Source organism: Perissodus microlepis, chromosome 14, assembly GCF_051167445.1.
Source record: "Perissodus microlepis isolate ML-2025 ecotype Zambia chromosome 14, ASM5116744v1, whole genome shotgun sequence".
NCBI classification, from domain to species: domain Eukaryota; kingdom Metazoa; phylum Chordata; class Actinopteri; order Cichliformes; family Cichlidae; genus Perissodus; species Perissodus microlepis.
Genome location: NC_140474.1, coordinates 34,437,650 through 34,454,255, shown reverse-complemented (window position 1 = coordinate 34,454,255; position 16,606 = coordinate 34,437,650). Strand labels below are relative to the sequence as shown.

The 16,606-nt window shown below is 38.1% G+C and overlaps 1 protein-coding gene and 1 long non-coding RNA gene across 5 annotated transcripts in view; one reads left to right on the top strand and one right to left on the bottom strand.

The window, feature by feature from the left end:
* Window positions 1–19: 19 nt before the first annotated feature.
* LOC146374303 (uncharacterized) lies at window positions 20–9,335 on the top strand. Its single transcript, XR_014802205.1, has 3 exons — window positions 20–58; window positions 6,766–6,888; window positions 8,302–9,335. It is a non-coding gene; the product is annotated as an uncharacterized LOC146374303 (long non-coding RNA).
* Window positions 9,336–9,536: 201 nt separating this feature from the next.
* nf1a (neurofibromin 1a) overlaps window positions 9,537–16,606 on the bottom strand; it is a 125,693-nt gene continuing 118,623 nt past the window's right edge. For all 4 annotated transcript variants that reach the window (XM_084950361.1, XM_084950365.1, XM_084950362.1 and 1 more), the window contains one exon: window positions 9,537–14,907. In XM_084950361.1, the coding sequence (XP_084806487.1) occupies window positions 14,765–14,907 (143 nt within the window). In that variant the 3' untranslated portion in view covers window positions 9,537–14,764. The remainder of the gene's footprint in view (window positions 14,908–16,606) is intronic.

Genomic DNA, 16,606 nt, shown 5'->3' with positions numbered 1-16,606 from the left:
GCGATACTCTAAAGTTTAAGCCGCTTGGAGTCTTGCGTCAACTGAGAATGCAGTAAAGGTAAACGTTTCTTCTGTTAAGCTCATGCAGTTTCATAGGTAGATTTCACATCATCCTGGTCACTTTTACTATAAAAAATAGGAAAAAAAAGAACATTCGAGTACAGATGGGACAAAGCACCGCGTTCATATAATTTTACTATATAAATGAATGCCATCACATTAAGGCAAAGGTCACGTTAGAAATAGCACAATTTTACAAACGGAAGGATTTGCACCTTGTGTGATAAGTAAAATTAAATTGGGGCATGTCATGTCTGCTGGACAACCTTGAGTCATGGCATTTATTTATTTATTCATGTCACTTTACAGGGAGTGCAGAATTATTAGGCAAATGAGTATTTTGTCCACATCATCCTCTTCATGCATGTTGTCTTACTCCAAGCTGTATAGGCTCGAAAGCCTACTACCAATTAAGCATATTAGGTGATGTGCATCTCTGTAATGAGAAGGGGTGTGGTCTAATGACATCAACACCCTATATCAGGTGTGCATAATTATTAGGCAACTTCCTTTCCTTTGGCAAAATGGGTCAAAAGAAGGACTTGACAGGCTCAGAAAAGTCAAAAATAGTGAGATATCTTGCAGAGGGATGCAGCAGTCTCAAAATTGCAAAGCTTCTGAAGGGTGATCATCGAACAATCAAGCGTTTCATTCAAAATAGTCAACAGGGTCGCAAGAAGCGTGTGGAAAAACCAAGGCGCAAAATAACTGCCCATGAACTGAGAAAAGTCAAGCGTGCAGCTGCCAAGATGCCACTTGCCACCAGTTTGGCCATATTTCAGAGCTGCAACATCACTGGAGTGCCCAAAAGCACAAGGTGTGCAATACTCAGAGACATGGCCAAGGTAAGAAAGGCTGAAAGACGACCACCACTGAACAAGACACACAAGCTGAAACGTCAAGACTGGGCCAAGAAATATCTCAAGACTGGTTTTTCTAAGGTTTTATGGACTGATGAAATGAGAGTGAGTCTTGATGGGCCAGATGGATGGGCCCGTGGCTGGATTGGTAAAGGGCAGAGAGCTCCAGTCCGACTCAGACGCCAGCAAGGTGGAGGTGGAGTACTGGTTTGGGCTGGTATCATCAAAGATGAGCTTGTGGGGCCTTTTCGGGTTGAGGATGGAGTCAAGCTCAACTCCCAGTCCTACTGCCAGTTTCTGGAAGACACCTTCTTCAAGCAGTGGTACAGGAAGAAGTCTGCATCCTTCAAGAAAAACATGATTTTCATGCAGGACAATGCTCCATCACACGCGTCCAAGTACTCCACAGCGTGGCTGGCAAGAAAGGGTATAAAAGAAGAAAAACTAATGACATGGCCTCCTTGTTCACCTGATCTGAACCCCATTGAGAACCTGTGGTCCATCATCAAATGTGAGATTTACAAGGAGGGAAAACAGTACACCTCTGTGAACAGTGTCTGGGAGGCTGTGGTTGCTGCTGCACGCAATGTTGATGGTGAACAGATCACAACACTGACAGAATCCATGGATGGCAGGCTTTTGAGTGTCCTTGCAAAGAAAGGTGGCTATATTGGTTGCTGATTTGTTTTTGTTTTGTTTTTGAATGTCAGAAATGTATATTTGTGAATGTGGAGATGTTATATTGGTTTCACTGGTAAAAATAAATAATTGAAATGGGTATATATTTGTTTTTTGTTAAGTTCCCTAATAATTATGCACAGTAATAGTCACCTGCACACACAGATATCCCCCTAAAATAGCTAAAACTAAAAACTACTTCCAAAAACATTCAGCTTTGATATTAATGAGTTTTTTGGGTTCATTGAGAACATGGTTGTTGTTCAATAATAAAATTATTCCTCAAAAATACAACTTGCCTAATAATTCTGCACTCCCTGTACATGGTTGCAGACCAAGAACCTTACAGCTCCAACAGGACAATGTGCCCCCCCCACACAGCAAAGCTGCTCAGAAACAGTTCTAGGATCAAGACAAGGAGCTCAAGGCATTGCCCCAGCCTTAAAATGTCCCAAATCCCCTTCCAATCAAAGACAACATTACCTGGGCATTATGCATTAAAGTTAATGATCAAAAATGCAGATCTCTCTGTTATTCAAGCTGAGAGAGAGAGAGAGAGAGAGAGTCGTTGTGCTCAAATCAACTGCCCTTACTCAGACACACCTGACCAGTCTCACAACACTGCTTTTCAAAGTAAGCCAAACACTGAGCACTCACAGAGTCCAAACCTCTCTGGTACCTCACTATCTGGGCAGTATTTCCTTTTAAGGCATTAGTACTTTATTGTGAATATAATCATTTGGTTTTCTTTGTTTGTTTGTTTGTTTGTTTGTTTTTTAACATATTGTACTTTAAGTTTGTAGTGCAGTAAAAACAAGTGCAAAGGCTTTTGTTATATACCCTGTTGAAACACATTTATACTTGACATAAGTATAATTATTTTGTGTTCATTTCATTGTTTAGTAAAGTTTATTTACATGTTTAGTAATACATTGAACACAGGTTTTAATCACAAGATTATTTCTTTTTCTAAAAAATACGAAACAAACTTTTCACAAAAAGTAAGGTAATTTGTCATTGGCAGAGAACACTTTGCAAGTTTTCGTGGATACAACCCACATCCGCAACGCTGCTGCTCAACCCACAAATGCATTTACCTTACAATTGTGGCACCAGTCAAGGAGAAAGAAACAGGCTTTCCAGTGGTATAAGATTATAAATTGGAAGAACATCTCTTAACTGTCATAGATACCAACTATACGCTGAGTGAACAAAAACAGCCAATCAAACAAAGAATATAAAAAAATCAGGAGATGCTTTTTGTCCTAAAATGCAAATCATTCAGCAAAGTAAGAGACACTTTAACCAGTTCAGTTCTGTAATTCCAAATTTCAGTCAGCTGAATGACATCTCAAAACTAAAATAAGTTTTACTAACAGACTGCTTAAATAAATTACAAGAAATCTTTCCCGACAGAGTTTGGGTTATGTTAATACTGACCTGCAAGCTCATTAGAATTGCACAATCTCTGTTTTTGCCTTATGTAATGTACATACATATATATTTGCATGTTTCAATAAATCACTATACCCATTTTCCATTTTTCCTGCTAAAAGTATTGAGAAAATGAGTGGTGACCCAACCTTCTGGACAGTACTCAAAAGAGTCACAGAATAAAATTTGACAGCCAAATGTTCACTTTTTAAAATGCAGAGCCGTTCAGCATAAATTGCTATTCAGAATATCAACCAACTTGTCAAGCACAAGAAATGTACATTCTCTGCATTTAAAAGATTTTGTTGTTTTTTGACAACAAGTGATGGTAGCTCAATGAATAAGACACAGTATAACTGTTTGTGCATGATTTTTCACAAACATTTGACATTTTGACACCCTGGGTTAACTTAGAGAGTTAATAACTAGCTTTGTGTGGCCACTTATTGTGTGCCAGTTGCCTCTTTCAATCATCAGATGACAAAATGGTGATTTTATACAGGAGAAGCTGAAGACGTGGAGGCGTGTAAGACTGCAACTCTGCTTCCGGGTCACAACTCTGGATAAAGTAAAAGAGACGGACAAGACGCTAACACCTATAAAAGAGAGGAAACAAGTGAAGTAGCTGGAATGTTGGAGTGTTTCTTCAGTTTAACTATAACAAGTGGACTGACTTGGATAACACATGTTGGATTTGATAAATTGTATAGGAGGACAGGAAGAGTGGTGTGAATGTGAAAACCTGCACACCACTCCTCTTGACCTGTACAGGTTCAGTAAGACAGAAACTTTTGGGCTACCTCTTGGTCTCCTGTATCTCCCAAGAGGTTCATTAAAGCATTGATAAACCGCCAACAAGACGACACCACTGCCATCATCGATACAGGCTGAAATATAGGTTCAAATTCAGAAAGCTTTAAAGAATGTGGTTACATTGGCTAATGATTGGGGCTTTAAAATATCTATTGATAAAAATAAGTGTATGATAACTGGACATAAAAGGAAGGGACCAACTAAACATCTGCAAGTCTACGGAAAGGACCTTGAGAGAGTCAAGCAGTTCAAATTGATCAAGAAGCTGGATATAATTTGGTCGAAAACTCTACAAGTGCACCAGATATTTTTGCACCACTCCAATATTGTCCTTTTAATAGAAATGTGTGAAATGCCTTTGAAAATGAGAAAATATAGGCTTGGGCTGAAGTATTTAATAAAAAGAAAAGGACAAAATGTAATAGTTCTGGTTAAAACTGGGCTAGCACTGGGAATTCTTGGGATCAGCAAAGAAAGTCAAAATCAACTTTAATGAGGAGTTGAAATCCATGACATGAAAAAATTGGCTTTGTTGACATGGATGTGTGTTCTCCTGTCTGTTGGTCAGGTATACCATCATGGCTGATTCTAGGTCCATACTCAACAAGAACAGGAAATAGAACTCAGTAGATATCGTAAAAATAACCTACTCTAGGATGGAACACCTTTGGATTGGCTATTTACAAATTTATAAAGATGGGTCAAAGGTCATGTAAGTAGCAGAGTGGCTTGTAGTGTGTACATACGTGAAAACAGAGTTTTATAAAAAGCTTGTGTATATCAGATCAGTTTTATGGGCTCTCTGGTGGGTTGAGGACCAAAGGCATGATACTGCATCATATATACAGTGATTCAGCTGCAGGTTTTTTAGCATTTAAGGAGCAGAACCAGACCTGACCTGACTCTAGAGACACCTCGATGTAATGCAGCAGCATGTTCATCAAAGGAAAAAGCTGTTCAGAGACTTTGATCAACTGGAGAAACTGTTTTCAATATTTTTAAAAGGAAAGCTGTTACATTACTTATGCAGTGCTAACCTGTAGAGAATATAGAGACCTGAGACTGAGTGTGTGGCTAGCTCGCTTATCTAGAAGAAAACTTGGGAAGTAGCGAACAGTAGATGGCAGCAACACACCATTGTTTCATCTAGCCTGCCAAACCAAAAGAAGCACCCGCCTCTCCACAAAGCAGTAGTCAGACACAACACACGGGTTTAATTGCTAAGTAAGGTCAGCTGTACCAAAAAGGGTCGCACCAATAGCTGTAGTTAATATGCACGACGTGGCTTCATTTTCTGCCATTTTTGGAAAACAATGATGTGTCCGGAGTCAGGTGTGCTCGCTGGCTCTAGTGAACCTTGACCTCCCCGTCAGGTAGTGATGGCCCGCTTGAAGCTGAAGCTGACGGTGCGTGTGTCAAAAAAATCAACACACTGCTTCAGAAGCACTGTGTCGAAGCTTGATTTGTTTGGCCAGAGTCACGTGATCAGTGACGTCCGAAGCTTCATTTAGAGCCTAACTGCTTCGGTATCTGATTCAATGGTTTATAAGGAAGCGAATCATTCCCGGGATTTGTGGAGTGTTTTGATGGTGACAGCGAACCACTGATCATTCCACTGAGAGATTTGGAGCCAGCAAGGAATAAAGGAGGTTCTGTTGTGTGGGAGAATTTTGAGTTGATTTTTGTCAATCGGGTGGGTTTTCCAGCTTTGTGTTCTGGCCGTTTGCTTTTGTTTTGTGCGTGTTTATTATATCTGAAAATGGGAAAAAGGTAAAATGTCAAAAATCTGCTTCCATAATATAAATATCATTAAATAACTTTAGAAAAACTTCCACTTGACTCTTTACATGTAATGTTGTAAAAAAATATATATTATTGTTTAATTAATCTGAAAATGTTAGTCTGCCAAATGTGCAGCAATTGAATTTATTTATTCTCTTTATCTGATCGTTTGTGGGGCCCAGGTAGACTGTATAACTGCATCTCTACCAGTTTCTCTGCACTCCAGCCTCTTCTGTTCCATGTGAAGGGATTTTCCTTAAGGCAGGAGAAATTATCTCCACAAAAAGGAACAGGTTCGGCCATCGCACACTAGAACAAATTTTCTTTTTAAATAAAAATGAAAAAGGGTTACCTTAAATGCATCATGTTTTTAATTTGCAAGTTCATAAGCATTTTCCTTTTCCATTTCACAATCAATTCTACCCCCAGGTCAAAAATATGTCTGGGGAAATTTCCCTAATATAATATTATTTATAAATACACCCGTCCACTGCCAGACTGCAACTGCACCTTATGTACATTCTGTAGTATTCATTCCACCTCATTTAATTTCTGTATTTTATGTATATAAGTTTAGATTAGTTATTTATAGTTGGTTTACACAGCTTTGTGCATGTATGTGTATGCATGTGTAATGTATATATAGACGTGTGTGTGTGTGTGTGTGTGTGTGTGATTTACATTGCTGTGCTTGAGAGCCTCCATCTACCGGAACCAAATTCCTGGTATGTGTCTGCACATATACTTGGCCAATAAACACGATTCTGATTCTGATTCTAGCGATTAATTGCATAAGTGCATGGAGGCAGGACCTCACAGCTGAAGCATACTCCATTGTGTGGTACATTATTATATGTATATATTATATGTAACGTGGTATTTTTCAATTATTGTATTTACCAACATCAAGAAGTCACAAGCAAAGAAAGACCACACCATGGTGCATAACAAGGAGAGTTTACTGGTCAAAACTATTTATTAAACAAATAAAACACATTTTTTTAACCACCAAAAAATACACGTTCAAAGCAACACAACGGCGGCCCAATATCAGACAGAATTCCACTCTGTAGAGTGGGCAATCATAATGAAGCAGTTGGTTTTATTTTGTGGATTCAAGCTGCTCTTCATATTTTAGGCCACCAGATGTCACCAGAGAGGACTGTGTTGAAAAGCTTCGAGTAATGAACCGTTTTTCAACACAAGCTTCAGTGCTTCAGAAAGCTTCATTTGGCCATCACTACCGTCAGGTATCAACCTGGTGAGTTTGGCTTTGTAATTTACACACCTACATCATCGCATGAAAATCTCTTAAAAGTTTATTTTGTGTCACAGAAACAGTAATATTTCAAACTTTTTACCCGCCCTCCTCCGCCATTTGAGTTTTGGACGAAATGCATTCTGGGATATTTGGCTGCACGCTCGATAGAATGGGAGGAGCGAGAACACATCCGGGCATTTTGAGCGTACTTGGAACACTACTTGGTCTGCGACTGATGACGTATCACAACTCAAGTACATACAAATACGCATATTGAGAAATGGCCAGAGTTTTAAAGAGAAAGTGAAGAAAATATTCCCGTGTTTCACTTAAAAAGGGATTATGTTCAAATGAATGGTCATGTGAGAACATGCTAGAGACAAATCTAACTGAAGTATAATTACTTTAACTGAAACTTGAGTTATATCCATAGTGAATGTTCAAATGTGAAATGGGAAATTGATTTTCTATTTTAAGAATAACACAGAAAAGAAGAAAATGTAATGAAGTGATTTTGAAGTTTAAACTTAAACCCTGTATTAAATCATGTACGTGAAGTCAGATAGGCCCCATTGTATTGCTCCGTTTATTATTACTATTATTTTCCCCCAAAATGGTCTTTTTAACATGCTCAAAAACTCATAAAACTGCGATATTTTTGGTTGAAACGTTTGATTTTGCAAATTTTTGTTGTACTTTTGCAAACTCCTAGGGATTTTATCGGCTCAACTTCATATTTGGTCAGTCTAAACTACAGAAACTGCAGAGCTTTTGAGTTTTCTTCAAAGGCGGTGGCCGTGGCACCACAGCGAATTTTGATCATTCGCTATGGAATTTTAATATGCTGTCACCCACACATGCATTGTCCAGTCTGGACCAAATTTTTCATATGTGATAAGGCTTTGACCCTGAACACATTTCATCTGCCATATTTGACAATGGTCAAAGCGCCACCTAGTGGGAACAGTTGGTCTTGGGTTACATTAACCTCCTAGGACCTGGCATCCACATATGTGGACATCCCATTTTGGGTTATTTAGACCAAAATACTCAATTTTGCTCTACAAGGGCCTGATATCCACTTACAAGGACATTATACTGCTACTGTTCTATCGAAATTTTAAACGAATATCCTCATATGTGGCTCTCATTTTTCTTAGAAACAAAAATCAGGTAAAAAAAAATCTGGTAATTCTTTGTTTTTACATTCACTGGTTCCCAATATGCCCAAATATCAAAGAGAAATAAAAAATGCATGCCGTGGAAGAGTTCAGGTCTTAGGAGGTTAAAAACTATGAGTTTTTGTTAAAGGGTGTGAAACTAGCAGCTTTGGCAAATTTCAATATTTTCATATGAAGCTCGTAATTGCTATAATTTAAAGAAATCTCATCCAATCTCTACCAAACTCCACAGGCATGAGAAGATCTTGGCATTCCTGGGCGTGTAACTAACTTGATTACCAGAGTGAATAAACACAAGGAGAGGGGACCCCCATATCTTCCACAGAGCTAGTGGGGACAACAACATGAACCCATCAATCATCACACAGGATGGAGGAGGACAGCAATAGCTGGCTGACCTGGCTTACTTCATCTGAGGGCTTAAGAAATGATTGCTCCAGAGGTGTGGGTCGTCCCAGGGTTAACCCTGAAGTTGCCTGGACCAGCCAAAATCCTGCTTTGTAGTAGATGCCTCTGGTCAGCTGGAGCCTTTCTCAGCAGTTTGCCGTTGGATCTCTTTGCGCCTTGTTGGCTCTGGCTTCCTCCAACAGTCTAAACACAGCCATGCTGGTCATTCTAAAACTGTATGTGGTTCAGAGCAAACCAGCTTGTGTGGTTAAAACTGGAATGCGAGTTTATATTTTAACCAACTGACTTATTTTACTTTTGGTTTTGCAATTAATGAAATGTAACTTCACAAACACAAGAAATCAGTTGTATGCTGGTTTATAGCAGACAGGCATAAATTAGTAATCTGTTTTAGGTACCAAATTTATAGTGAAGACCAGAAGTATTAAAATATTAAATTACAAATTTGGAAACAGAACTGTAAAAGAAACGAAATTATGCTCTGATTTTGTATTGATGTTTTTTTTGTTTTTGTTTTTACAATTTATAAAAAATAGATTGAATTGGCTAATAATATCATCTTATTGTCTGTGCCAGTGGATATATGGAAAAACATAACTGAATTACTTTGACGATGAAGATAAAATAAGTAATATATATATTCTCCGGCATCTTTATTTATAATGACCAAGTGTAATTCACAAAAGAAAAAAGGTATATGTTTCATACCAAAGATTTTGGTGTCACAACTCAGTTAAATCTGAACAACAATCTTCATATCATTTATAGATTGCCTGTAGTCCACTGTCTACATCATTTAGTGTATGTTTGTAGGAACTTTGACTCCACCCTAGGAGTCAAAGGTCATAGGTCCACCTAGGGTGGACCTATGACCTTTGACTCCTAGGTGGACCTATGCTGCAGAAGATAGTATGAAGATATGAGATATTCACCTGAAACAGACCTACGAGCACTTTCTTTTAGAAACTTAATTTTACATTGTTGCTAAGATGTATTTACTAAAAATGTCACACAAATTCATAATTTTGAAGAGTAAACCATTTTATTACTAACACTGGAGTAGTTAAATTTGTTTATTATTATACAGAAACTAACTGTTTTACAAAAACAAAATGATACAATGTCACACATATGTACAGTATAGTAAATATACCATCTCAAATTGTACACAAAGTATTTACAATTCCACACATACTGCATTAAAAACAAAACTCCGGCTAATACTCTACAGACATTGAATTTTGCATAACATCAAATAAAACATGCCGCATTTTGAGGTTTTTCATCTTTACAAACCCATGACCATTTTTAAATTAGTGCAAGTTAACCACTTGTGTCAGAGGTTATGGATATATATTTTTAATAGTTTCATTCACACAAGTCAAACTAAAACCTGGAAATAATGGAAACCCGTTGCCATGTTCCTCAAATACAGCTGACCTTCAGATGTTTCCTGATTGTGTTTGGTTAAAGGTATAGTAGCTGATTCTTTGACCGGATGGCTGTGGACATAGTTCTGTAGTATATCTTTAACAACAGTTCACTTGTGAGGAGTGGTGAGCAGACTTACTCGTGAGATGTTTCAATGCAATTCTGACACTGAACTCTAAAGAAATATGTCCCTTAACAGCATCAGTGACTGTATGATCCACATCTTATGAGTTTCTCATTGAGTTTTAACAAATTGAAGGGTCAAAAGAAAAAGAAGAGAGAAAACTTGATGCTGCATTTTGATCTTAGAGTAGGCCTAGTTACATAAGGAGAATGGATAATCTCAGTGACTGCAGTGTGGCTCTAGAAAAGAATATTTGGGAAAATCTGATGTCAAATAAGATTTTAACACATCACACTCGTATCTGTTCAGTATCATCAGTAGCTTCGAGGTCTGGAGATGCTTCAAATTATAGGAAGGGCTTTTTTTTTTTTTTAGCAGTTATACAGCTGTGAGTCATACCACCAACACTTTCTAATGCCAGGATTAGAGACAAAATATTACATGACATCACATTTGATGTTTTTTTTTTTTTTTAAATTCCCATTATTAAATTCACATTGGATGACAATCAATCTGACAGAATGGTTACCTTATTTTTTACCTCATAATACAACTTCTACAACCAACAGTAATACAGAGTGCACTAACAGCCCATCTTTGACAGTCTCTAGTTTCACATCTGCCTGTGACCTGGAAATCCATCTCTGCATGAAAGTTGTAGCTCTCAGATGAATGATGGCGTGATTTAACTATACACATCTAGTGTATAAAAAATTGCATCCATACATTCTCGTCACGTCAGTGTGAATTTTTTTTTATAAACACTGACGTTCATGTTCATTGTAGATAGGTGCTGTGGTGACTCATTTCTCCTTGCATTTGCGCCGCCACCACTCATGTTTTGGGTGTAAGGGGCTAAGACTATAGGAGAGGATTTACACACTGGAAATGAGAAAAGTGGATGAGGGAGCTAGTGTCAGACAACACTTTTCTTGTTCCCAGCAGCCACTTCCTTTTAAATCCATCCTAATGACATCTCACAAATCATGAAAGGCACCATGCTACGATTCGTCAGGAAGCAATATTGATGGATCCAATTATACGTCTCTGTCAAATTAAGGCAAAACACTTTGGTCTCTATCACCATCTATTCTGATAGAATGAGTATTTCAGATGGACAAATTGTATAGCCTGAAGTTGACATAGAAGAACTGTCAAGTGTCCAGAGTTACCTGCATTTTCAGCACTCTGACCAGAAAGCTGCAAGACTGAAGCCCAGTGGAACATTCAGAAATGTTTTTTTCCTCCAGGCCCTTTCAGATTGTACATCAATGGAACTCTTTGGGCATTTATTAACTTCTTGTACTTTAAAACAATGTTAGGACTTCAGCAACACATATTTCTTGTTTGATTTTGACTCTTTGATTTTATACAAGAAAATCTGTTAGCGATGGCCTCATGGAGGCCAACATAAGAAGTCACATTTCATGTGTTCATTTATTTAACTAAACATCCTTCATTAAGTATTTCTCTATCTCCTTTATGACAAATCTCATGATATACTGACTGAAAGAGCTACATGCACAGTAGAAAATAACATCCTGTCAGACCACTACAAGACAAGGAAAGAAATCTGTTGCGACCGATTCACAGATGTATCAACAAATGACATTAATCTTTAAAAAATATGTTTAAAATAAATTCATAGTTGTTCAACAATACTCAACTCTTTTTATGCATAGATTAAAGTGTTTTGACTAACTGCACAGGTCCAGGACACAGTGTCACTACAAATTTTGTGATCACTTCCAAAGCAAGTCATTTTCTCAAAACAGCTACAGGTTCCAACATCCAGATCAGCCTGCAAGGCAGGTTAAGTAATCTATACTGACCGTCGTGACTGCTTGTGTTGTCAGAGGTTTATTGTTATTGTGAAGAGTAATAATAATAATGGAAAGACAATAACGATAGCAATGACTGGCAGTTTAAAAAACCCAATAATGAAAGAGCCAATAATTTTTAATGATTTAATTTTAATTGTGAACAATTTTTGGAGTATTGTGACCAACATATGTAGTGAGTGGAACAGTGTGAGTGTAAAAGTAAACCATTCCGGTTTCTTATACTTTGACACCATTGCACGTAGAGACGTGTTGGGTTGTACTGCAGATTTTTTTGTTATCTCACTTTCTATTACCACATGCAGGCTGCCCTGAAAGTTAGAACTGCAGTACAGCATCTAAAACACAACAGCATGCTTTGAAAACAGTCAGCAGTGATGCACAGTTCCCGTGATATGTAGTAAATGAGCTGAAACACAATTCTTATTATGTAGACCGTTCTAAAGCCACACAGATGAAAAGCATTTACTACCACGTACTTCCCCCAAAGAATCTGCTCAGTCTCTGCAAGTGAAGACCTGTCATCTCTATGATCATGCGGACTGGGAGCTCTGGAATTACTTTTAAGGACTGAAACCGAAACCACATTGTATTTCACCATTTTTCAGTAATGCTAGAAAACCATACCAAATGGAGCGGGGTATGATGCCCATTTCTTTCTGAATACCTGATCTTTTTTGTGGGCAGCTACATATAAAGTAAATGTCAAGCACTGTCAGTTGCCACTATAGTCAGTCACTTTGTCACCCTCTTTGATCAAACATTTTGTTCTCAGAAAAGGTCAAAGGAGCTATAGAAATGAACCATAAGTCACAGTCTTAGTGCTTTGTCCTGCTCTGTGACCTATTGTTTTGTGTTCTTGGGTAATTTTGTAGAAAATTGTCTAATTTTACACTTTTTGGTACTGCTGTGAGCTATCAGGCGCATATAAAGATAACATGACACCTACATCTTGGAAACAGGTGCTTCTGACACTGTTGACATAATTCAGAACCAGTTTCTGTCCAGTAGATGGGATTCAGACATGGTTTTAAGGGCCGGGCAGATGGACGATTACTCAATACTCCATCTTAGCAAAGACATCTGGGGAAAAAGCAGCTGATGGCTATAATCACAATTTTAAAAAAAAAGTCTGTTTTAGGCTTATTTTCAAAATCAATGTTTATAAGAACATGAAAAGTAAACACGAATATTATTATTTCAATACTGGTAATGTTTGCTGATAAAACAAAGTGTTTGTCAATAAAATACATTTATTTTGAAAATCATCCTGAATAATAAAGGTAATGAGTTTCTGTGAGTAAAGCTAATATTTAGTAATAATTTTGTTATGAAAATGATGATTGCACAGCAAAGATCACTGAAAGCTCAAAACGGCAGAGGCTCAGGACGTGAGCTACGGGCTCATTTATGAGCCAAGTAGAAGGCAAGACTCTGGCTGCATGACAGTGACGAGTTTTTTGATTTTCACTTTCGTACAGAAGGGAACAGTGGTGACTTTAGTCAGATTTAAAAACAGAAGAGCACAGTCAACTCCTCTAACAGACGAAGCTGCTTTCTGGTTGGACTTTCCTTTCAAGGATCCAGCTCAGACTGCCGAGATGAAACACACCTAGAAACCACGCTGTCCACTATGAGTTAAATCTCTATTTGAACAAGTAACTCAGAAGTTGGCCACATATTGCACCAAGCTGACAGTAAATGTGTTCTTCCGGTTTGTGTGAAGGAAAAAAAAAGGTAGAGGTTGACAAAGTTTGAGAGTTGAGGATTATTGCCTATTACTCAATTTTCATGGTCCATGTGTAAACAAATTTAATGCTATGCTGCTAAAAAAAATACAGTTCATAATAAAATATCAACAAAAAACACGAGGACAGAAAAACCAAACAAACCCGAAAGCTCGCAGCTATTTACAGATGCATTTTCTCTAGTGTTTTGCAATCTTCATGTTGAAAGACAGTTTATGGAAAGTAAATAGATGATTCGTGTACTATGATCTACTTGTACAAGATAAATATTTTCAGGCAGCAGGGTATATTGATGATTGTATATTTGATGATCATTGGAGGCCTGTCGTGACATAGCTTGGTGAACTTGTGAAGATATGGATGGCTCGCCTCCAAGATTAGTACCTGGTCTTTGTCCCCAGCAAGATTTTAATTTTACTTTACAAATTGTACACATTGAAAAACCCTGACAAAGGCACACCATGGAGAAAACATCCACATCTAAATTAGAACTAAGGACTAGTTATACATAATCTATGTAACATATGTACAGTACTGGGAGAGGGGAGCTGAGATGTCCAGAGAAGAGGTCTTTTCTCGCAGACACACCCAATCACCTATTTACTGTTGTCGTTTGGTCCATCTCACTGACACTGGAATATTTAGTCTGGAGGAAGGCCAAGGGACTTGCCTGAAGTCAGAGACTTCCTGTTTGGACTGTGCCAACCGAGACACATCACAGTCGACATCCAAATCCATTCACACCATTTTCCCTTCAGTTTTTTCCACTTAAAGTGTGGCTTCCCTCACTGCAGGACAGTTAAAGTGTTTCCAAACACTGTCCCTATGAAGAGAAGGAGCCTGTCTGACACCATGTACTGTCTAAATTTAAAGATTTGAGAAAAAAAAAAGAAAGAAAACAATTATAATGATAAAAAAATTATAAAATAAATAAAAATCAAGCAGCAGAATTCAAGTTTGCCCTTGCTAATATTCCTCCTTGTTACGAAACACACGATCACCTGTTCTGCCAAAGCAACAACCGTGAAGGAGGAACTAAAGAGTAAATGTGGAGTGCAGCATGAGGCCTGGCAGGCCTGGGACAGGTGGAGAGGGAGAGAAAGAAAGTATATGTGTGACGGGGCAGCTGTCTTCTCTGGTCGATCAGACAATCTTCTTGATGCTGGGTCTCTTGAAGCTGCCAGCACTGCGCTGCTTCTGGACCTGACTGGCTGAACCATGGCGAGTACGACCTCCACTGGACAAAGCTGAGCTGGGGGACAACTGGACATTCTCCTTATCTACACCTGGAGGAACACAGGGATGACAGGCTTTAAAGGCATTCCCTTTGTCTGGGATTGTTTTCTCGACCATTTTATTTTTCTTAAAATCTCTTTAGATTATATTGTTATTGAGACAAACCACATATTTCTAATCTTGGGAAATTATCTAATTAAAACATTTACAAGTCTGATGAATGAAAGGTATTGCGAAGAAGACGTGGTGCAGCGGTTAGCACTGTCACCTCACAGCAAGACTGTCCTCCATCTACATCCAGGGGCCCTTTCTGTGTGGAGCTTGCATGTCGTCTCAGTGTGTGGACTTTATCTCTGGTATTTCGGCTTCCTCCCAGTCCAAAGGCATGCATCTTAGGTTGATGCAAATTGTCAATGAAAACGACTGTCTCTCTATTTAGCCTGTGCCTTATGACTGCTACAATACATGGATTTATGGATGGATGCTAACAGTTTGAGAATGGTAATTCTTTTGGTTAGGTAGACTTGCAGAGTTTGTAAATGTGTTTTTTTCTAGAAACATCTCTTAGCTTGTTTATAATATTGTTTGTCTAATTAAACAGACTTCAAATAAGCTCTTTGAGTTTCTTTTCCTTTCTATACTGCGTTGCATTTTAACAGAATTTTTGTTTTTATGTGACATGTATTCATTGTACAAATAAAGTAAACTGCCACTCACTGTTAATTTCCTAGTAGTCTTAAAATGTCCTTCAACCTCATAACAAACTGTTGAAGAATCAGGTCAGGACAGTGTCTAAAGGTGTTCTTTGTTACATCCTGCACACAACACAAGGCCCAAGGCAGACCTGTTCTGGAAATAGCTATAAACCATACCTCACAGCGGGTGCTTATTTAAGCTAAGGGTGCTTCCTGGGTTGAGCATGCAGAAGACGGAACCGCCCGCTTGTTACGAATTTGCAGCAGCTCGTCTATTCTTAAATAGACGAGCTGCTGATGTTACTGTAGCCTGGTTCTAGAGATAAAGGTGAAAAGGGAAACAATGCAAATTTAGTATTTTTTAACCACACTTCATCAGGGCTGCCAGTGTAGTGGAAGGTTTGGTAGACGTGAGTACTGCGTCAGAGACTTTATTGAGATCTCTTTGATCGCAGGAGTGATCATGTCGTGCAAGTCAGAACATCTAAAACATCACCTCTCCCATCACTGACTACTTTCCTTTAGAAAGATGTTTTTAGTCTAACTTCAAGTAACATGAACCGTTCTCTTTATGTTTCTGTGAATCTTCTTTGATGATTAATCACTAACAGATTAACTTTTTTGGTTTTATTGTCTGTAACACAAGACACAGACAGATGACTGACATGAGATAACACTACTCATCATGTCCGCCATCTGTGACATATAACTATGAGCAAGCACTCTATGTGAAAGTCTTCTCTTTGTGTAAGCAGTAATTCTAGTCCAAAAAAATAATTCTCAGCATCTTAACCCCCTCGAGATGATTCATGATGAAGAAAATTTCCTGGTAAATATTTAACCCTTTACAAGAAATTTCTTTTCAAACAAAAGGAGGTAACGTAGGACAAGAATGTGACCAGCTTTCTCTCTGGACTGTGACTTGGATGAGAACATTTTGATTTGATTTCACTAGATGATGAAGTAAAACATGTAGACAAGGTGAAAAAACAGGAAGCTTTAATACAGAGAGTTAGAGTGACTGTATGCTTTTTGTTGTAGAGAGAGATGGACA